The sequence below is a fragment of the Chlamydotis macqueenii genome, chromosome 1, assembly GCF_036417535.1.
Source record: "Chlamydotis macqueenii isolate bChlMac1 chromosome 1, bChlMac1.mat, whole genome shotgun sequence".
In the NCBI taxonomy this organism is placed as follows: Eukaryota; Metazoa; Chordata; class Aves; order Otidiformes; family Otididae; genus Chlamydotis; species Chlamydotis macqueenii.
The window spans coordinates 7,282,586-7,306,355 of NC_141556.1; the positions used below are offsets into that span (position 1 = coordinate 7,282,586).

The 23,770-nt window shown below is 42.9% G+C and overlaps 1 protein-coding gene across 4 annotated transcripts in view; it reads left to right on the forward strand.

The window, feature by feature from the left end:
- The window catches only part of CAMK1D (calcium/calmodulin dependent protein kinase ID), a 230,798-nt gene that overhangs the window by 93,479 nt on the left and 113,549 nt on the right, over positions 1-23,770 (forward strand). For all 4 annotated transcript variants that reach the window (XM_086745158.1, XM_086745165.1, XM_086745149.1 and 1 more), the window contains one exon: positions 11,596-11,727. In XM_086745158.1, coding sequence (XP_086601284.1) covers positions 11,596-11,727 — 132 coding nt within the window. The remainder of the gene's footprint in view (positions 1-11,595; positions 11,728-23,770) is intronic.

The following is a 23,770-nucleotide window of genomic DNA, read 5'->3' on the forward strand; positions in this document are numbered from 1 at the left end:
AGAAATTTCATTTTTAAAAATAGGTTGGGTGCGTGGCAGTTATCTCCTAGGAAACTCATCATTGTATTATGAGACTATAATGTGCTATGATTACATTTCAGATAAAGGGAATCAATGCTGCTGTCAGATTGTTTCTGCTGAAGTTTTCCAACACAGAAGGTCATGCCTATGTAGCAGTTGACTTTGGTTGGTGTTTGTGAGCTGGCTGGGGCACTGAGATAATTCCTCCTGTGCTGTTGCTCCCTGGAGAATGGGGGGTGAGGAATGAGGCATGAGTAGCCAAGCACTGGCATGTGTTTGTGCGGTGTGCTGGAGCTGCGGGCAGCCGGATTCTATCACGGCTCTGGTGAGTCAGGTGAAGGTCAGCAGCGGCAACCTGCCTAGGGACATCTGGAGGTCTTCAGTCTTCATCCCCTTACCAGCCGGTTTGGCAAAGAGATTAATGATTGAAGACTAAACTGGTTGCTATTAAACCAGGAATCTAAAGCCTTTTATGGATTATATGACAGAGATGTCAATGTCTGTCTCACTGCTGAGATGGCTTCTGTGGACCAGATTCAACTCTTTGGGTGTGGAAGTCTGTTCTCCTTTCAGATAAAATGTGGGAAACACCAGCTCCTTTTCTCTGTTGTGATTCTCTAGTGGGCTCAGCTGCTTTGGTGCAGGTCTGCCATGCTGGAGGGCCTACTCCCCTCCTGACGCTGTCTTCTACCATCATACGGGCAAGGCAGCAGAAGGCAGGGATGATTCCTGTCCTCAGGGGATGGGATTGCTGCATGCGTCACTGACCTTCTCTGCTGTTAAAAGCATGGGATAATCCCAGAGGACCTCTGTTGCCAGGCCTCATGTGCTCCCTGCTTCATCTGGATCAAGGCTTAGGCTGAGCATGGTTTGGATGGAAGCTGGTGCAACTTCTAGTTCCTTACATCTCCTGGGGAATTTCCTTTTGGCCAGCCCCAGTGTAACTCCATGACATCAAAAAATGTTCCTTCAGAGCAGGGTGGAGGCTCATGATAGTAAGTTTATGAGAGGAAAGTTGTGCTGGTGATGCATCTATTTTGTGAGTAACCTGACTAGTCTTAACACAGCACCTTAAACATGGAGTCATGGAGAGATTCCTTGTCTGAAGCTGAAAGGAAAACCCTTTTTGCACTGAGTTTTGAGAAGAGGACTGAGGCTTGCACATGTGGAGAGTGTGTGGCAGTTCTTTTTACAGAAGTATCTGTGAGTTTCAGAAGTGCCTGGTAACTTCTGTGTACCGTTATGCTGAAATAATCTTTGCCAAAATGTGTATTTTCAAGCTTGCCAGTTACTAGGCAAACCAGTTTGCTAAGATTTCTTAATGTACCTCGACTCAGACATGAAACTGCATGTGGATACATGAGTCAAGAGGCTAGGGAGCAGGAAAGCAAACACTCTTCCAGTGTTTTAAGAGGTAGCCATTGGAAGTAAGGCTGCAGGTGGAGCTCTGGATATCCTGAGGTGGCTTTTCCTACCAGAGCTCGATTCTGAGCTACGAAATAATTTGCATTCCATGGTACTGAATTGTGTCTCTGTACAGTTTTTTGTTTTTTTTTTTAAATTCTATGCTATGATTTAGAGTGGGTGAGGATACAAAATACAGATCATTTTTAGTCCAAATATTTAAAACAGATATGCAGGACTGGGTGGATGAGTAACAACAGGATGAGAACAAGCCAATTAAAGTTTCATAGCAGCACAGAAGGGCTCTTGCACAGTGGGAATTGTTCAGCTGTGCTTGTGACAGCTCTGAACCCTGTGGCCTCCTCTTGCAGTGGCTGCTCATTGCGTTCATGGGGAGCGTTTCCTGACTGGCGGCTGTAGACTGGGTCTAAAAGATTAAACTGGAAAAGGCAGATCCTGGATGTACCTTGGTTTCATGGTCTGATTAACTGATCTAAATTTGTTCTTTAAATAAGCAGGAACTGTGCTGTGATCATCCACATAGAAGCCTTACAAATTCTAATTCTACCTTTGTTTTGAATATGTGATTATTCTGCATACTCAGGTTGTATGGGGAGGAGGTTTGTCTGTCTTAGCCTTCAAAGTGTCCACACTGTGGACATCTTCAGCTTATCTCTCCCCCTAGGCTCCTTTTGCTTTCAGTGAAGATCAAGAAATGTGTTCAGGGTGTGATTCATCTAACCAGTGTTAGATAGTTACCCCAGCACAAGCTGATGGCACTGCTGTATTGACCATCTCTTGCCCGTAACAGCAGCCACGGTGGAGTAGCTTAGATATCAGCAACATCCATGTGGATGTGATCAGAGGAGTTTCCTTCTGTGTGGTCAAACTCTGCTTTCTCTTGAAGCAAGACCAGATTCTAAGGCTGGAAGTCATCTGACTTAATTGCAGCTGCCTGCTGGGCATCTCGATGCTAACATCTTGATGTCTCAGATGATCTTTATCACCAGAGTCAGGCAGCAAATGGAGCAGGAGATTTTTTGTCATCAGGGCTTGAGGATTCCTACAGGGTCATAGTGTGCTTCCCTCAATATATTTTAGGATGGGATATAATAATCTGTTCGAGATGCTTCTTTGTTGGGTACAAAAGGATTAGATTATTCAAAATTCCTTGCTTCTAAATAATTGAAGTTCAGCAAGAAGAATCAGTCCATGTGGTTCCTGTTCTTCAGGACCCTCATTTGCAGAATGGGCCATACAGTTCATGAAAGATGAAGCTGATGTTTGAAAATCACAGGTCAAGTAATATGATCATTTGCTTGTGATCACTGAGGAAGACCTCCAGAACTGATACTTGAGTTTTGTTCTGTAGATAGATAAATGCCACCCGAAGGAATGAGGTGCTGTGCAGACTTTTGCAACTTGGATTTGTGAAGGTCCAGACACCTTTAGGCAAAACTCTTAGCTAAATGAGAGTTTCCCATGGTTTAAACACAACTGCAAAGTTATTTGCTTTGTAGGCAGTTGCTAGTTTCATCTTAACTGAAGACTTTTGCTTTAAAAGGAACTTAGAAATTATTGTAAGCAAAACTAGAGTGTCTATCTTTGCTTTGCTTTAAAAGATGCAGTGTCATCCAGTTGTTCCTTACTTGAGCCAGCCTCTTGGAGAGTGCCATGGTGAACCAGATAATTTCTTAAGTTTCTGTGTGGAGGAAGAAGAAGAAATAAGATTTTTCAGAGAGATAAGATCTCCAGAAATCAGATGTGTTGCATATATCAGTGTCAGAACAGAGAAAGGCTTTGAAAAAAAAATATGGAGATCACTTATGCCTCAAGAAAGGTTTGAGGTCATTATTAGAGAAAGAAAGGTTGTTTCCTTGTGAGCATGCTGCCATCAGATAAACCCTGGGAGACAATGAGCTCCTTTTGTCTTCTAAGATGAAAGTGGAAAAAAGGTACTTAAATACTCGTTTTGGAAAGAAAGTGATCATCAGTGGAGAAAGTAAACTGCTTAACAGCTCGTTTGTGAAGTGTATAATGAAAGGAAGAATTCAATACAGAAAGTTGTATGTTTTACTTTCAATTCTGGATTCTTGATTCCCATGGAGAATGTAATGTAAACGTAGTAGGCCTCTAAAGACAATACTTCCCTTTCTAACAGAGGTCAGGATTAATCAGAAAGGAGCAAACAGTTCAGGAAAGAAGAGGACTGTAAAAACAAACATGACTGGGGATCTGTGCTGGGCCGGTTTCCCTTTTTAGCATCCATGCATCACTGTCTCAGAAGAGACTGCATAGCATCCTATTAAATTAGCATACAGCAGGCAGTTAAAACAAATTAGTTCATCTCAGAAAGGGAAGAGATACTGCAGAAACTTTTATTTTTGGCTTAATTTTTGTGCTTTATGTGCTTTATTAATCTTTGAACCTAAGTGTCATGGCACTGAAGCCCATATTCCTTGCTCTGCTTCGCACGCAATGGATTTATTTTGTCCGGAAGTCTTCCTGGCCAAGTGCTTCGGTGCCTTCACCCTGCTGGTATATGAGTTAGAGTGCCCCACGTACTGGAGGATTTCCCATCTGCAGTGGTGGAAGCCATCCCAGAGGCGCTGGGCTCTCCTGCCTGTGTTGCAGCCCAGATCTCAAACTTGGTGTTTCCCTCCTGGCCCCGAAAGCAGCAGCCCCTCAGGTGGCTTGGTAGTGGTGTTGGGCAGGGAGAAATGCTAAGGACGCGAGGGAGCAGCACAATGCCTCTGCTGATGCCTCACAAAGTCATGTCTGAAAGAAGAGAAGGGAGTTTCTCAGTGACATGGTGGTGTGTGCCATGCCCTACTGTGAACTTGAAATTAATCTTGGAGTAAAGAACTAGTTTCAGCTACAGACGGTTTAAAAGGTTTCCAGGAATTTTTTCTTGGGTGAAAATGATTGTTGCCCATTAAGGAGGTGGTTGTGTTCTCATGAAGGTGGTCCAGGGGAACAGGAAGGAGTGTGAAGGACATAAGCTTAACTATATTGTCATAATTTCATGCTTTATAATGTGCAACTCTGAATTAGTGCTTTCTAGCTTCATAGAAGTCTCTTTCCTCTAAATAGCGTTCCTTTAAGTAGCTGACATGGATTTTCAATCTTAATTCCAGGGGTTTTTAGTATTTTTAAGGGTTTTTTTGTTGTTGTTGTTGTTGTGGGGTTTTTTTTTTTCCCCTGAGAGTCTAAAATATTGAGTAGCTAAACGAGAAGAAACAATAAGCCTCAAATTGGCATTAAAATTCTTGCAGCTGACTCTGGTGACAAAAACTGTCAAAACACTAAGCTGTTGTTGTAATTGTAGATAATAGTACCCCCCAAAAATGGAAATTAAATCCAAACAAATCCAAACACTGTCGGTAACTATGCAAGATGAAAGCTTTGTGCTGCTCATTCTGTTGCTGTGAGTTGCCTTGTAATGGTGGGAGAAGAACAAACTGGTTTATAAGGAGGTGAAAGAAGAACCTCTACCTGGAGTATGATATCATCCTGTCACTTTTATGGTCGTGGTAAGTCCCAGCAGAGATCTGTGTATTGATGTGGTTTCTCTCCCCAGAAAATTGTGTTAGAGGGGGAGCAGCAAGGTGATTGGAGAGATGAAGTCTGGAGCTGGGGATGTGCTGCCTGTCCCTGGGCATGGTGATTCCCAGGCTCGTCTCGCACTGTGGGAAAGCAGCTGCTCGTTGGAAGACTCCAGTGGTCTTAACGTACCTACTAGCTCGGACAAAATGCTGAGAGTACATGGTTTAGTAGGCATGGTGGTATTATGTTGATGGTTGGACTTGATGATCTTGGAGGTCTCTTCCAGCTTAAAATTCTATGATTCTGTGAGTATCGGCATGGGGCAACGACTCAGGGCAGAGAGACATGTCAGTGGTCCAGAAAGGATCTCCTTGCTACACGAACACCCAGCAAGGAGTATTTTAATCCCTTGCCATCATTGTTTGCGTATCCATCAGGCAATAGAAACAGCATTTTTGGCACAGTTGGAAGTTCTGTTCATCATCTGTAACGTGCAATAGCAGCCCCAGTGCTGGGAATCAGCAAGTCCCCAGCCCCAGCCATTCCCCCATCATGGGGATGGGGAACGTCACTGTGGGTGGGGATCAGGATCAGCCCTGAGGAGGGGAACCAGCATCATACACAGCCCAGGGCAGAGTTGTGTGTGATGTTAGAGGAGACACTTACCAGGGCCCAAGGTAGAAAACAGCATTTTCAGTTGTGCCTGAGTGGCTTAGTGGGTTAAATGAATTGCGAGGCTAAAAATATCGGTGTTGATTCAGCGATCCTGGTTGTTCTGCTCTTGCGCAGGCAGAGGAAGCATTGCCATAGGAGGGACTGCTGGTTTGGGACTGTGTGTTTGATGAATGAAAATAGCTAGAAAAAGCATTTGTCCTCTAAAGAATAGATGGCTGCAACCAGATTAGGAAGTGTGTTTCTTTCCCCGTAAATTTGTATTCAGCTCTTGGGAATGTGTAAGGATATTTGGCTTCTGTACCACATGTAACACAGTCCTGAAAGCCTTCTCCTTTGCTCTTGGTTGGGTAAAAACACTCTCCACACTTTGATTTTGCTAACATTACATTCAGACGTCGCCAAGATACTCAAAATGACATTGTAAATTCATTTTCACACAGACCTCAGGACATTCATGGACATGACATTGGAGTGAAAAACTTTATTTCCAGCCTTAGTTTGAGTTTATGTTGAGATGTGCCTGGAATTTGGGAGAATGAGGATGTGTGTACATAAACGACTGAGTAGAAAATTTAATTTTTAAAAAAAGAACATGACTTGTGCAGAAAAATGGCTTAGTCGAAAAATAGTCTGCAGTTCCAGAATCTCCCTGGTATGTGCTGGTTGCACAGAGCCTAAGCTTGTCCCACAGTTAACTCCTTGAAGCCCATGGGAAAAGCTGTGAAAATTCCAGAGAAGACTTTTTTCTTGCATACCTACCTCTGCTTGTGGTGCAGCTCAAAGTTGCCTTTCTCTGGGGAGTCAAGGAACAGAATTTGTGCGTGGCTGCTGAAGCCGCACTACGGAAATGACCTTCTTTGATTTAATTGGTCTCACTTTGGTTCAGTCGGTCTCTTGCCTCAGTGTGATCTTCCCTGTGGACACAGTATATTTTTCAAATGATGAGTATTCAGTATTTTTTTCCATGGTTTGGCTGGGTGAAAGTACGCACAGAAAGCCAACGGTATCATAATTAAGATCATTAGCTATACACAGCCTAAAGATGCGAAATCTGTTTCCTGACTGTATCTGTTGATTTAGTATGACAGAGCACCTGCTAATACAGTGGAAAACTGCTCAACATGGAGTTCTATGGAGTTCTATTTCAGAAATGAAGTGTACATATTAAATTATAGTTCGAACAGATTAAGGAAAAAGAAGTTATTTAATCTTTATTTTGCTTTCATCTGCAGGACAGCCTAGCCTTGCAGCCCTTGTTTTCTAATGGAAAATCCAGTCTGTTTGGGTGTGAATGTCATTCGTGTTCCAATGATAATCTTGAAATCCTTATCTTTAAATCTAGGTTTAAGAAAATTACTAGAAGAGAAATAATTTAAACAAATTAAAACTATAAAAGATTGACGTCTCATAGGATGTTGCATGGTCCAGGTGTGTGCAAGGGATGAGGAGTCAGAAAGTCTCAACCACCTTCTAGAATTCGCCATTACCTCAATGTGACATGTCAAGTCATTTAATCTCTCTTTTTTTCTCTTACCTTGTTCCTAATTCATATTGAAATGACCTAGATCATAAAATTATTCCGTGCCTTAATAAGAAGTTTGAAAATAGTCGATCCTCTAGGGTAGATGATAACGTGGTCAAAACTTTCAAAAATAGGTTCAGTTGCCACACACGTATTTCAGCAGCTAACTAGGTGGCTTAATTTTGCAGAACTTTCTCATTTACCCATTTCTGCTGCTGTTCTACTTCCTTAAAACAGTGTTGCTTTTTTATTTGTTTGCTATAATCTCCAAGCAGGACAAGGAAAGCTCCTGAAGGGGTTTGAAGCCCCTCTTCAGAGAGGTGAAGGTTGGGTCCCAAGGTATGTTGGAAAGGTTGCAATTACCAATTTCCCAGCTGAAGGGAGTGGGACATCCCAACCATTGCAAGCACCTTTAAAATCATGACTTTTAATCAATTGATGTCTTCTCCCTATTTTTTTTTAATCTGTATCAGAGTATGAAAATAATTTTTAGGCCATATTTTTGAGGGAAAAGGAGAATAAAACTCCCCAAATATTTTCACAGAGTAAACACCTTCCTCATTATTTCACTGAATAAAAAATACCCCAATTCACCTGTGTACTTCACAGAAATTGTGTTTTTCCATGCACAAAATTTCAGATAAAATCTTATAATCCAAAATACAAGATTCACCAAGGGATTTCTGAATCTTTTTCCAGCTCGGTGCTGTGACCATGGAGATACTGGCATATGGGTTGCAGGCAGGTCTTGGCAACATCATGTCGTTATAGAGACTATGTGGTACCTCCTAGGAGAAGTGGGGTGTTAATCCAGAGCCCTGTCTGAGGTGCAGATGTGTAGCTTTCCAGTTGTCCAACATCTCCTGTATTGTTTTTTTCTTTTTATTGTGTAACACTCCTTGTTGACGTTTAACAGAAACCATGTCCTGTCACTTCGATGGTGTGAAATATAACAATTTCCAAACTCAAACTTGTGAACTTTGTGCACAATTAAGTTTTAACCCTCAATAAATAATTGTAATAAATTCTTAGAAATAAATTGCTTCCTTCATTAATGTCTTGATTTTAAATGGCACATTAATTCTTTGTTGGAAAAATCTTCTTTGGCAAGCCTGCCAGGTCAGTAGTTCTGGGGAACTTTTTTGAGGAGGCAGAGAATTTGCTGTAGGATATATTGCTGTTAGCAAGGCAATCCTTCTCTTTCTGACTTTCTCTCTGGTATTTATCTGTTCATGTGTGAGTCAAGAGGGGTTCAGTAGGGGCTGGACGGAATCGGTAAGGGTGGATGAATTCAACAGTGTGTTTGAAATGATGATAATTGCTTGCCCATATGTACACTGTTATTTCTGACTCTCCCTCGACTTTAGCAGACTCCAGGAGTGTCTTGGCTGCCTTTTTCTTGCTGATGCTCCCTGCTACTTTCTTCTTGTCCTATACGGTTCATTCCTCCCAGGCTGTGGTTAACTCTTTGATCCCTATCTGCATCCGTCCCTCACTTCTCTTTCCTTCCAGCACTTCATAATTTATCTTTCTTTTGTCCATCGCCTTTTTGCTTTTCCCCGCTCCCCTTGCTCTGTGAACACAGGATAGCGCAGGTCACCTCACGTCTCCCTCCTGCCTTCCCAGCAGATCCGCCCCAGCACTTCCCCCCATATTACCTGAGGGCTTTTCCCAGCACCAGCAATTTCATGCCATGGCCTCATATAAAACTTGATGTAAAAAAGCACCCTGTCAGTGCCCAGGGTTGACATGTGAGCGAGCGCTTTAGCTGAGGTTCAGCTTATTTCATGTTTTAATGAGAAAGGTCGTTAAGGAGATATGGAATCGGTTTTACGAGTATCTCAGAGCTCCTGAAAAAAATTTCATTTAAATTCACAGAGACTATTTCCAACCGTTGAACGCCATAGCTGTCCTGGTAAGTGGAGAAAGAAATCCAGCAAAACGGTGAAGCCAGCTGAAATAGAGGCATTTCCCAAAACTAGCTTTATTGGATATATATATATATATAAAACAGGCTGGCTTTATATGGATATAAAGGGATTTCCTTTATTTTGTTGTCTGAGGACGGCAGTGAAATCCAGATCGGGATGGAAGTTCTCTGTGTTTTTATAATACCATAAACATTGGGAGGGCTGTGTGATCTGTAAACGAGCAGTAGGAATAGGCTACTTTTTTTTTTAACAGCATTTAACTGAAAGCAGAAAGCTTGTTGAAGACACAGCTGGAGTGAAGTGCAGTGTTGAAAGCTTAAGCAGATGGGGCTTAAGGGGTTGGTGAAATACAGCTGGGAGCAGTCCTGTGAGCTTCTGAGCACCCTGGTCTGCAACCGAAGCTGATAAGGACTGGGAGGTCTTAGGGCTTTCCAGTAAAAGGATTTTATTGCCGTTCTGGTCTGGCTGTCCCAAGCAGGAGGGTCATGATGAAAACCCCATTTGGTGAACCAAGTCCCTTGGACTGTTGGTAACAGGAAAGCAGAGACTAGGTCTTTAAAAACACTTTGGGTGGCTTGATCTCTTTCTTGCGCAAACCATTGGGACCAATTGTTTAGACTCTAAATTGCAGCCCACGATGCTCTGATGTGCCATGGTAGATTATACACAAAGTAGAAAATAGTGAATCGTTCCTGTGCTTAGAGTGGTGTAAAGCAGTCAGAGTCTGGACCACTGTCCCTTTCGGCAAAAATGAGACAGAACGTTCTTGATTCAAAGGGTCACTGCCACATGTAGACAAGCTGTCAAACATCTGCCGTAACAGTTTGCAAAAGTTTCTTTTAATCCTTTCCTAAACTTCTCATTGCCTTTTTCCTCTTGCTGCTGGCTACACAAGCGTTTCTGGGTAAATAAGCACTTTCTTTCCAAAGCAGCAGCCTCTTCCTTTTGCTTATCCACTTACCCACTGGCTTAATGATTCATTTGGTCGTTTCGCAACTTGGGAACCGTTGGTGAGGTCACAGTCGCTTGGTTGTGTCATTGAAGTGCATGACTTAAAAAGGAAGAGCCTAGCCAGGAAAATAAATGCTTCTGTTTATCTGCAAACATCTAGATAAGCAGCAGCTGTGGGGAATGAAAGTTGGAGAGAGTTTGGTGGTAGCCAAATGAGGCTGTGATCAAACATTAAGGTTTTAAGAGTGGGCTGGAGTGAGGCTGGGTTTGCTCAGCCTGCTCCTGAGGTCTTTTCACCGAGAGCTATGCAGAAGAGCAGAATAATCTACTGTTGGGGGTTAAAAAAATGAAGGAAAATGCCCTGCCTCTTTTTATTTTGTATAAATAAAATGTGGGCCTTCAGCTGGTGGATTCTTCAGTTGTGATCTTGTTAGACAAGTCCTTGCCTCTGATGTCTCTTGGACAAAGTGAGTGCTTATGGAGGAGGTTTTGGTGAACAGGGGCGAAGATTTGCTGTTCCTCATCAGGCCAAGGCCCTGTCTTGCCCAGTACCTTGCTGCTAAATCAGCAACAAGCACTGGAACATGAGCAACCTCAGTGTGCCAGAGCAAAGGTCCGTCAAGACCAGCAGTATCTGAATGATGCTCAAATGCTCAGAAACCAGTGAGAATAGAAAAAAATGTGTAGATAGCACCGACAGTAACATTTTCCAGACTTCTCCCCAGTAAGGTCCAGATGCTTTGGAGGAAGTGATGAGAGTGCAAGAAATAATACACTGTTATGGAATAACCTAATGAAGGAGAGGCACTGCCCACTCTTGGCAATTAGTGACTGGCTGATGTGATGAAGTTTCTTTATTTGTGTAATCCTCTCTGGGGTGACTGTAGGGAGGCTGCTATTAAGGCCGACGTTTGGACTTGTGATTTAATCCGATTCTTTGGCTTTAGTGATTACACACGCGGCAGTTTGTGTTGTGGAATAACTCTGTGTACACAGAGAAATTGTGACGCTGCTTCCCTGTCTGAGTCAGGGTTGAGCCAAGGGTGAGGAGATGCTCTGGGCTGCCAGGGAGGACCAAAGCGGAGGCCCTGACCTCTTGTGGTCATTGAGGAACCGGGAGCACTCTTGGCACTGGTGCGTCATTTAGTCCTAGAGACTTTGTGCTGTTATGAGTTAGAATTAAACATCTTGAAACTTCAGGGAAAACCTGAAAACCTCATCCATCAAATCAGCAGCCGGACAACAGTCCATGCCCCTCTGTGTGGAAATGGTCCTGTCTGATTTTCGAGCTCTGCTCATACCTCTGCTGGACTATGATTCTTTATTAAAATTGTTGTATTTGGTAAGCCTTTAATGTTTTGTGTGAATGTGAATGTCTGCATATGTTTGTAAAGGCAAAGAAAGATGCTCATAATGCTGTTGCTGTGATTAACAAGCAGCTATCAAAAGACACAAGAAGAACTAGATTCAATGGTTGTGTTTCAGTTAACAGCTGCCAAAGAAAAGGCACCACTTACAATCGACGTTTTTCTTTTCTTCTTCCAGAGGTGCATTCTCTGAAGTTGTTTTGGCTGAAGAGAGGGCGAGTGGGAAACTCTTTGCAGTCAAGTGCATTCCCAAGAAGGCACTGAAGGGAAAGGAAAGCAGCATAGAGAATGAAATTGCAGTCCTGAGAAAGTAAGTATCAGACCATTTCTGCCTCTTCACTTTGGTTGGACTCTTGCATTTAAGGAGCAGGAGCAGTGATTGACAAGTGTGGCTGACAGGTTGTTCGGTCCATCACAGGCAGACAAGATCACTTGAGTTTAAATGATGCAGAAGATGTTTTGAGAAATGCTTCGGTTTCCTGTTGCACAAATACAGCCGGATGACTGGAGCGGAGTTAGGCTGGAGTAAAACCTATGATGCCTTAAAAGGACCTTATCCACTAATAATGTCAGTAGTTGCGTCACTGGATTTGAGGAGAGCAAGAGCAGGGTTATAATTTCCAAGTGCTTAAAACAGCCTATACACTAATTGCTTTAAAACTAATTAGGCAGGCTACGGATTGTTGTAGCAGATGGTGGTAGCCTGTACAATGCAGAGGTACCTCTGCCACTTCTGGAAGTGACTTTCCAGGGCACTATTTTTTCTATTTTATCAGGGTTGTCCGTGGTGTGCATTTTTTCCTGATTGTGTCTGGAATACATGGATAAGAAAAAGTCAGCTCATGACCGCTGTGAATTCGATGTAGCCATTAGAGACTTGATCCTTACCTGTTCCTCATCTTATGACCTGGAGGTGGGATTCATCTCATCTGACTTGAGACACTTGGATCTTAACTCATCATGCGTCACTTTTTTTTCTAGGAAGTGGAAAGACATTGATTACTTTAGGATTGGTCCATTGTTTTAAACTTCTAACAGTACCTTCTCTTCTCGTTGGATTGAAGGTAGTGCAATTATGTAGAAGTGTACATTGGACATGGGCACTCTGATTTCTGCTGCACTGCTGTCCCTAGTGGGACTTCTTGCCTCAGCTCTTGGTCATGTAGAAGCTGATGGCTCATCATCTGGACACCACGTGGCAAAACTGATCCAAAATAATTAAAACTAACTAGATACTTCTGAACTAAATGCTCAGGCAGCCTAAGTCAGAGAAGCAGGTTCAAGGGCAAACTCACTCATCTCGGTAGACAGAGGGGATCCTTGGGATTGTTTTCAGTGGAGAGACATAAGTGGGGCTCCAAACAGCTCCAAGCATTTGTTGCAGTTGCCTTCCCATTGCTGGACCCGTATAAGGTCAGTGCAATGTAAACCCAGTGATAAATGCAGCATGTTGGCTTGCTTTGTAGTGTTATTGAGAACCTGGCATAAAGCTCAACCATTGCCATCTCAATAACCAGGCCAGTAACTGTCAGCTTGAAACAGTCTTTGTCTGTATGGGTTTGTCCCCTGATACTCCTGTACGGGTGTAAGGGCGACAATATTAGCATGCAGTGGGAATTGCCATGCATCAGCCTTGACCCTAAGCTAGTAGAGCAGAGAAATCATTGAGGTTATTTCTTACTTCTGTATTGTGAAACATTTCTGTTCTCTGCAGACAATTTACTGAGAAACTGGGAGGCAGGACCTGGGCTGTGCTACTCCAACTGCAAGGGCAGGAGACTGTGTGGGTGGAAAATTCCTTAATTTCCTATGATTAGATCCACTGAGTCTCTTGTGCTATGCACGTTAGGACCTTAAGAGAGATTTTTCCTTTTTTTTTTTTTCTGATGTCTTCAACTTAGCTGTTGCTAATACAAACTTTGCATGTGATTGTATTTACTCTGAAAATAGACATCTTTGGTAGCAGACACAGTATTGAATTTATGTGCCACCAAGGAAACGCTTAGAAAATAACAAACTGGATCTGCCTACACTTGAGGAGAGGGGATATAGAATCATAGAATAATATAATGGTTTAGGTTGGAAGGGACTTTTAAAGACCATCCAATCCAACCTCCCTGCAAGGAGCAGGGACATCTCCAACCAGATCAGGTTGCTCAGAGCCCCGTTCAACCTGGCCTTGAATGTTTCCAGGGATGAGGCATCCACCACCTCTCTGGGCAACCTGTGCCAGTGTTCCACCACCCTCAGAGTAAAATTTATTTTCTTATGTGCAATCTGAATCTACCTCCCTCTGTTTTAAAACCATTACCCCTTATCCTATCACAACAGGCCCTGCTGAAGAGTTTGTCCCCATCTTTCCTGTAGGCCCCCCTGAGGTACTGGAAGGCTACTATAAGGTCTCCCTGGAGGCTTCTCTTCCTCAGGCTGAACAGCCTCAACTCTCTCAGCCTGTCCTCATAGGAGAGGTTCTCCAACCCTCTTATTGTCTTCGTGGCTTCCTCTGAACTCACTCCAACACGTCCGTGCCCTTCTTATGTTGGGGGCTCCAGAGCTGGATGCAGTACTGCAGGTGGGGTCTCAGAAGAGTGGAGTAGAGGAGCAGAATCACCTCCCTCGACCTGCTGGATACACTCCTTTTGATGTAGCCCAGGATGCAGTTGGCTTTCTGGGAGAAAAACATCAACCTGTTTCTCTATTCAACGAATTATCTTTTCCAAAGCTGTCAGTAAAAATGGATTTGATAGAGGTGGAGTGAGTCCTGAGCAGCTGTTGCTAAGCTCCAAAGGTATCTCAGTGTCCTTGCTTTTGTTTCTGGTAGCTTCATACCAGAGTGGGGATGGCTGCTTTGTGTGTTGTCTAACCAGTGGGTAGGACATCAGAGCCCTGGGCTGCCCTGCATGGCTGTGAGGTGCCACAGCCGTTACACACCGTGCACCAAACTGCTGCTTCTGAAGGGGATGTGCACAGAGGATGCCTGGCAGGAGGAGCTGGTCCCTGTTCCCTGAGAGGAAGGCGTAGAGCCACAGAGGATGGATGCAAAGCAGCCATAAATACACACATGTGTTGATCCTGGTCTGTCTTTCTGGTTTTGTATTATGCCTTTGGGGAGTGCTTAAACTCCAACGGGATAAAAGTCCCAGAGGACACCCTGCCCAGCCAAAATGCAAGTAAACGCCTTGTGATCATTTAGAGAAGGATCTTTTGGCTGACACTGGACTTTCTGCTCTTATATTCAATCATTACATTTTTGTCTTCCTCCTGACGAGGTAGTTGCTTTCTGGCAGACATCAGCCAATGGCTGTGAAATTGAATTCTTCTTGAGTTGCCCTGGTTGCATGTCAAATGGAGGTCTGCTGGGGAATCCTGAACATCATCCCTGCAGCCTCTGCCAGCTCTCAGATAAGCTGCTCGTGCCCCTGTGTGTAGTGAGCTGGTTTTTAGGGACAGCCAGGGATTGTGCTGGCTGTGTCCAGAACCGATACACACAAGTATCACATATGCTTTGTACCCTCAGGCTGTCCTGGACAAGGTTTGTCCCCCTGTCCATCCTGCAAAATCTTCCAGATCTGCCAGAATCAATATGGAAAAGAGTTTGGATGATGTCGCATGTTGAAGTCATATTTTAAATAAGGGTATTTTTACATTCAGAATTTAAAATCTCTGTGTTGAGTGCTATAGGAAGTAGTATCTGGTGGTGAAAGCATGAATCCAATGACCAAAACTCTTGGGCCCCCTCTCACCTCTGCTACTGACCTCCTGTGTGACCTGAAGTATCTTCTGTCTCAGTATTTATTGTGTGTGAAACAGCCCAAATCCTTTGAATGAAAAGCTCTACCTGCAGTTTGTTCTGCAGTCCTCTCTCATGCCAGGAGACTGGGTCCAAGAAGGGAAGTTTCTGGGTTGAATTTTTAGTGTGAAACGATTGGAGAGTCCTGTCGGTCCTTCTGTGTGTCTCAACTGAAAAGCTGTTGGCAGTTTTAATCGAATGTTCCGTATTGGGGAAGGTCAGCCCTCCCCATGTGAAATACATGGAAGGTAGGAGATTTTATCTCTCTGTCTGCAGGCTTGGGCGTTCTTGCTGCCAAAACAAAATGACACATTTTAGACGCGATGTTCTGCTAACAGAGGAGCGAGCTGCCAGCCAACTGATCTGCATGTTTGTGTGAGTGCCAGAGTGAATCATGCATACTCCATCATTTTATTTTTCCAGCCGTGGCCAACAAATCTGTTCTTAAAAAAGAAAAAAGGCGGAAGAGCCGTTAAGTCAATATTTACGCCTAGCAACCTTAACAGGGTTCTTCCAATATGGACTCTTGTGTCCCGTGGAAATCCATGGCAACATTCCCTGAAGACTCGGATGGGTGGGGATGGAGTGGGAAGGAGCTCGCTGTTGAGTGCAGTGCCGGCAGAGACTAAGTCTGCAGTTAATCCAGGAGCCTGGGCCTGACAAAGCGTTCAAGCGTGTGCCTAATTTTAGACAGTTATTCTTTCCAGTGAAATCGGTGAGTAGCTTGGGCTCATCTTGCTGAGCTCAGGCCTAACGGGATGCTGCAGAGTGGGGTGAAAGCCCCGGCAGGCACCTGTGTTTGGTACCACATCGGGAAGGGAGTTTTCTTAATGTCTTTAATTAATGCCCGGACGATGCACTGGTTGCACAAGGATTGCTGTTTCCTCTAATTGTGCACTGGCTGCCTGTAGCTCAACACAGGGCAAAACATTACATCTCATCACGAAATCGGGTGACAAACTGGGCTGCGCCATTTTTAGGCTTTAAAATTTATTTATTTTGCGGTGGAAAGCCTGTTATGGTTTAGAATCTGTTTGAGGAAGAGAACTGGATCTGTAGGACAGGACTCTCGCAGCGCTGTTAACTGAGTGTCCATGGGGAACGACAGCTCATGGTCACCTTCGTGTGACACAAACCTTTCCTGACCTGAGAGGTGGGGAGTTTCATAACCTGCTCTGAAAGCAACTGCTTTCTGGTTTAGAGCAGAAAGGGAACTGCAATCCTTTCCATTGTTTGCTGTAGAACAGAGGAAATTTCTTCCACTTATGGCAGTTTGTGCAGGTGTGAACACGCTGAAAGATGAATCGTCGGTGAGGCGGGTTCCTGACGGCCGTAGGTGGTGCGGAGAGTTAGACTGGAGAGAAGCACCAGTCTGAGGTTTTAATTAAATAGAAAAAAACAACCTTGTAAGAATCAGAGAGAGAAAAATAGGCTGGATTTTTTTTTTTATTTTCTTGGCTACATCTGTATTTATCACAAGAAATTTTCTAGTTTTCTGCGTAATACCTGCACAATCACAGAGATTCAGTGCTGAGTCAGGGCAAAGCAAGGGGAGGAACAATAAACTGCGTGTAGCCCTGCACCCAGGTGTATTGATTACTTAATAGCAGCAATGTGCACAAACAAGCATCTTGTTAAGCAAGAACTGTTCGGTTAGCAAATCATATTATGCTTTAGCTAGTTTCTGCTGAACAGGGATTTTAAAAATAAGTTCTAAACTATTCAGGTATTTTCTCCTCTCACCCTCTTCTCTTTACTCTCCTAGATCCTCTGGGAGAGGCACCATTAAATTCCTTATTACAAATCAGAGCCATGCCTAATTGCAGCCTAACTGAAGTCATTTTTCCTGTTAAACAGCATGATCGAATGGTTTCTAACAGGTCAGCTAAAATTCTGCCAGTGCTTTCCATCCATTCCCATTTCCTTGGAAGGCGAGGGGGGACCAAGTGCTGAGGCAGTGATTCATGCCCCGGCGGCTGCCTTACTCCTTATATGCCTGCACCTACAGCTGGGAGCTGCTGTAATAAGGAGATGGGTGAGAGGCAGGGAGGCATCCTCCTGCAAAGTTGGGGAGGTGAGGGCTGTACCCGTCTCAAAACTGAACAAAAACCAGCAACGATAAATTTTCCTGAAGTGGGTGAAAGTGTGGGTGTTCCTGCTCTCCCATAAATCAGATGATGGTCAAAGGGGCCCCTTGTACCATCCCATGAGGTAGCGCTGTTCCCGACATTTAAGAGGACGCACTTGACAACAAACGTGGCAAAATCATCCCTTCTCAAGATTTACATGAAGACTAAAAGGGTAATTTAAAAAATTGTACCTTTTTGCTCTTTTTTTGGTAGCCCATTGACAAACTCCCCCTAAAACCTGTCTGTCCCAAATTCTTGCTCTGGAAGGGCTCATTCCTCCAGGGCTAACCCAGTAGCCTCTGGGAAGATTAATCCAAATTCAGTTTTGAAACCCATTAGTTACTTCTTATTAAACTCTTCTGTGCAATTTAACTCGGAATCAAAGGCTACATTAATTCTGAATAAAATTGGCCATGCGGAAGTTTAACGTGCCCTAACATAAATTTGGGCATTTAATTAGTTCAGATGAACATTCCTGAGTGACTTTGTGGGATGGGCTCATCTATTAAAGCCATGACTGTCTCTGGGTCAAAAAATACAGCCCTTGCAGGCCTGGATTGTCCCATACTCCAGTTTCCCAGTCCAGAGGCTCTGCTGGTGCCCACTAATGCTCTCCTATGGTAATTATTTTTCTTGCGGGGTCACACAACTAGAGTACAAGGCCAGATGAACTGGAGACACTCTGATCCTGCGTTGATGAGTGCTAGCATAAAAGTGATGGTAATTGGATTGTGTAACTGGTGTACAAAAAGCTGTGGGATTGGAGTTTAAGGGGTTAATGACTAATTACCTCTTTACCCCTCAGGAGTAAGAACTCCTTTTCCTGTAAAGAAATGAATGGGATGGTTAGGAAAGGAAAAAATTGAAAAAGCACTTGGTGTCTCTGTCTGTCAGGTAACATTATTTCTCTGAAGCTTTGCTTACTCTGTAGATAAAAGAGGATTGCTGCTTTTTTTTTTTCCCATTTTTTTTCCCCTCTGTGAATAATGGTGAGAAGATAGGCTGCCTCAGCAAGAATTGAAGAGACAGCTGGTTGTTATATTAAGTAATCACTTTCAGAGAAAGCTTTTAGGTAGATTTACTTGTTAAAACCTGGCTTGCTCATGCCGTTGCAGTTGCACCGGGGTGACAGAAGGCTGACTCTGCCCTCCCCGGATGGCTGTGCTCAAAGCTCTGCCAACTGCAAATCCAGGGCATCCCAAAAGCTGACTCCTCTGTGAGGCCCTGAGGATGGCTCGGGGTGCCCGGGCATGTGGCTATCAGTTCGGGGGTGATACCAGGTGGTACCGTTAATGGTGTTGATGTCAGTGGTGGAAGAGTAGGGCCACGCCAACAATGTATATGTTGGCATCCCGCATGGGTAGACTTCATCATTGCCCTATGCATCTGCTGGGCTGTCCTGGCTGCCTGGTGGGACCTCCGTGTCCACCCTGGAGCCATCCTTGCTGCTGGGCACTGCTGCAGATATCCCTGCTAGGGAAGCAGGTTAGATGTGGAAAGGACCCAGGATCTACAAAATGCTGCAGGCTAGGGTGACAGTTGGGCATGCCTGGAGGCTGACATCAGCTTTAGACCATGAGCTCATCTCCTGGATCAAGGAGATGCAGACTGGATGAATTGTCCTTCTCGGGTTTCAGGCAAAAGTGAATCTGACCCTGTGTATGTGGGTATGGCACAGGACAGCTCTGCCTTGGCACTGGCAGTTGACTTCTTGTTGAGCAACGCATTTTACTGCAAAGAATTCATGCTAGTGAAAAAAAAAGTGAAACCTGAAACAAAGCTGACACCGTTTTTGATCACTGAGATGCTGGAAACTTTGCAGGGGAAGACTTTGCCAGGCCTGCCTGGATTGTATTTCATGCTAGATCAGATGTAAGCAGATGTAGGGAAGCAGATCAAGGCATCTCAAAAACACTAAAATACATTAAATGTGAGAGAAAAATCCCCTCCGAAATAGCAAACACAACAAAATCCCTTGTATTTTCTCTGGTCTTACACAGTTTTATTTACATGCAGCGTGCTCTGCAATAGCTTTAGCAATGGTGCGTGGCATTTCTGTGGTCCAGCCTGCCTTTGCGCTGTGCGTGTGCAGATGGTTGTGCTCCTCCAAGTCGGTTGTAGCGGGATAAGTAATTTCACTGTAATTGCTGAGTGACAATGCAGCTGTCCTCTCTTCTGGGTGGCGATGGCTTACCAAATCTCCCTTGCATAACTGTTCTTCTTCAAGGTCAACCCTTGAGTCAACCCTACCCTGACTCAACAAATGGCCTATCCATGCTGGGAGGAGGGTGCAGGTCGGAGCGGATGAAAGTGCGTCGTTGCTCAGAGCTCTGGCTTGGAAAATACTTCCGTGCATTATGGAAGAAACAGCTGCTTTCTGAAATACTTGCTCTAAGATGCTTTTAAATTAGAAGAATGGGTTTTTCAGCCTTAGCTGGAGTCTGCTTCTGCACCAGATGTGTGTTTTAGGTGGACCCCATCCTCCGCATAGCTGGAATAATAAAGCCGGGATCCTTTCAGAGCTCCTAGCCCAAGAATGAGAATATATACCCTATTTTCCAGGATTTATTACTCAAGAAGGTGATTACAATTGTGTTTCAGTGCTACAAGTATCTGCTTATATGCACCATTGTCTGTTACCTAAAAGGAAAGAATTGTCAAGATGCATAAAGACTCTTTAATAAGGTCTAACAGTTTGATAAATGACTCAGCTTTATATCTGGATGCATAAGGTCTGTCTTTGTTACACCCACATGTTTAAAGCTAAGAGTTACCTAATTTGCAAGTATGTGCCTTCACTTTGGGATTTTGGAGCCCACAGAAGCTAAAGTGGGTTAGGCTTTGCATGGGAGGACGTGCAGCTGCAAGACTATCTCAAACCACAGCAGATATGGGGAGTTAAAAATTGCAACAGCTCTGTTTGGAGTAGTACTGCAACGTAGTGTTTGGAGGATGCGGGTTTTGGGGTGGTGCAGTAGTAGTAAGGAAAGCATTTTCACAAATGCTCACAACCCACATCTTCAGGGATGTGTTGATGCCTAAAAGCTGCTGAAGATGTAGTCCTAGGTTAGGACTTTGTTAGTCAAAATACTTCCTATTCTGTTTTTTTTTTCTCACAAAATTCTTCATGGATAATCTGGAATATTTTGTCCAAACCTAAGTTTTTTTTCCCATGAAAGTAATTTCTTCATTTGGAAAAAGTAAAAAATGCTGTTTAAAGGTCTGATGGCATTAGCAAAGTGAAAATGTCCTCGTTAAAATATTATCAATGATATATTGCATTTTGCCTGTCTTGTCTACCTTAATCTTGAAATATTAACCAGAAGAATTCATTGTTTTGTATTAAGTTGTTGTGATGTACTGTTGGGAGCCAGTTAGTTTCTAACCACAAGATCACCGTATTTTGATGATGAGAAAATTATTTACATGCACAATCCAAGCACCTCGGTGGATATTCCTTTACCTTATTTTCATGCAATTAAAATCCATGGCATTAACTCATAAAATAGTGGTGTATCTGAGTGGTGAATTAGAGTTATAATTTGTGAAGCACTGCGTAAAGGAAAACAAATTATAATTTGTGAAGCACTGTATAAAGGAAAACAAGTTATAATTTGTGAAGCACTGCGTAAAGGAAAACAAGGTAGGATTCATCTGGCCAGCTGGAAGCATCCTCAAGGTACGCAGCTGATCTGAGCTTAAATCTCACTTGCTGTGGAAATCATCAAATATGCATTTCTAAGTGGATCTGAATGTACAGGGAGGGGAACTAAGTATTCCAAAAATGTCAGTTCAGGAAGGTAGAAACAAAAATCTTTCCAGAACTGACAGCTTTCGTGAGCACTCCTTGTCCAAAGCATTTTTTGCTCTTAGCTACGTGCAAAAATGCTTTATGAATACAAGTTGATGTATATTCAGCCTCCATTGTATGAAATTAAACCAGTAATGTTATCGGTGGGCAAGTTTTTGTGATGTGTGACCCCAGTGTGAATTTAGAACAACTCCATTGGCAAATTCTACTTCTGTTTTCATTGATAGACTGTTAATCACAATTACATTTTGTGTCTCATTAAGGTCATAATTCCAGGTGTCTTGAACCAGAGTGTTGCAGATTGGGGCTGACTCTGACCATAAGAAAATGGGAAAATATTTGACTCCATCCCACTTCCAATTGCACCAGGTTAAACCTAACAGCAACCTCTGTGTTTGAAATGTGTCCGTTATATCCTGAATTGACAGCTGCAAAAATTAATTTGTATTTGGCCAACTAAGTCTGCAGTTGTCATCTGTAATGCATATTGATTCAGTCTTTTAATGCTTACTCATACAACACTTTTGCGTACAAACACTGTTTGTGCTCAGTAGGAGTTTCGAAGAAAAAAAAAAGTTAAAAAAATATTTGTAGGTACGGACTTTGTCTTTTGATAAAGAAAGAAATACATGACACCCATTTAGTCTGTGGGCTGCCCTAGTGCTCAGTTTGACCAAGGAAATGATGCTGACAATTTTGTTCCAAATTAAACTCTTCTTTTTAAATTAGAAATTCTAATTTTTTAATTGTACCTTATATTGATAAAGCATTGGCTTAAACAGAATATTTTGTTTTTATTTCAAATTAAAAGTGGCTGCACTAGGAGGGTGTGCTTCTGCAACTGTAGGAGTTTAAACCTTTTAATCAAATAAGTTTTCAAAGTAAAGCCCAGTATTTTCCTTTATCGCATCTGTATTTCTATGTGTCTGGCTATCAGACACATCTGGCTATATTACCCAGTTCTTAAACCTTTATAAGTGCAGAAATCGGTGGGTTAGTTTTCATATTGACAATTTGTATCAATAAGTGGACTATGAAATAATTTCCCTAAGGATATATGACAACTAGCTTTTGCTTTTCCAGATATTTTGTCAAATTAAAATTATGGAGCATTGCATTAAACAAAGATGTTATTGCCTCCTTTATTTCCCCATTATTTTATTTTTTTTTTCCAGGAGAGTAGACATCGGTGAATTCAAGCTTTCTTAGAGACAGGATGCTCTTTTTTAAAGGCATTTAAAAATATAAATAGCAGAATTTATTTCTTTTTCTTGAAAGTTTGCTCAGTGACTTTGAGAAGGGGTATTAGTAGGAAACATTAGCAAATAATCCAGTATGTATTTTATCTCCATACTGAATCAAAACCGACTGACATGCATAGCAGTGAAGTGTGCCAGGTATGTTTTAGCACACCAGCACTGACTCCTTTGGAGATTAGTCCAAAATTTCTATATATAATCTGTTTGGTTCCCACCAAATAGAATAACAGCCTGCTTCAAATATCTTCATACCTTTGTGATAACTCCTGTCTTGACTGACGCAGCAGGGATTAAACTGGGACCTTTTTGGACACACACTTATATATCTTTACAGCCTCAGCTAAGCAGCCGTTCCCCGCGGGCAACTGGAATGGATTCAGACCTTGGTGGACCGGGCACTGAGTGCAATAGTTAACTCATGCTGATGTGCTTGTTTGACAAATACACATCAGCGTGGAGTTGTTTTTCATCCATTTAAGACTTTTTGTCCCCTTCACCAACAGCAGAAGAGTCCATGTGCATCAGCAGTGTTTGGCATCATACATTTTGTCAAGAAGCATCTCTTCGGAGCAAAGCAATCCGGTCACTCCTGTGTCTGCTGTAAACTTGGTAATTAGCATAGAAAACAGCTGCTGTTCGCAACCTTGCTCTTAAAATGGATAATATGGGATTTCTGACTAAGAACAAAGAGGAAAAGGCTTTTTCATTATTTTTTTAAATGCTTTCTTATGTCAGTCACAACAAATATGTGGATATGGCATGATTCACAAAGCTGTAGCTTTTATTGGCATTTAGATATTGAAATGCCAGTTCTTCCCTTTCTAAAGATAAAATGTTCCTGTAATAGTGATGGCTGGCTGCTTTTATATTTACTACAAGTGGGTTGGTGGGAAGGAAGTTGAAAACTTTGGCGAAGTTTGAAACTTTTCCTTCTGTGTGTTTTGGGCACGTGAGAAAATTGCCGTTGAGTGGAGCTGCTGTGTATCCCGCAGTGTTTATGTCTTGAAGGCCATTTATGGTGTACAAAACACGCATCCAAGCCATGTGGCATCAAGCATGGGTAAATGAGCGCTCGTCGTTAACAAATAGACATGGGTAATATGATCTAATGCTATTCTGGTCAATAGGAAAATTCGAAGTCGTTGAACTTGGTTGCACGACTCTTTGAGGTTCCCTTGAGAATCTCAGCCCAAAGTAAAAGTGAAAAGAAAGCCTAGGCTGAGGTCACCCACTTCTTTGTCTTGTGCAGTGTGGACTCGGGGCTTTATACACATGCTGCACAGCCTCCTTTCCTGGTTTCCAGTGCCTCCTAAACTGCTATGTAAAAAAAAAAACTGCCATAGTCCACATGGGTGGGTTTAGTC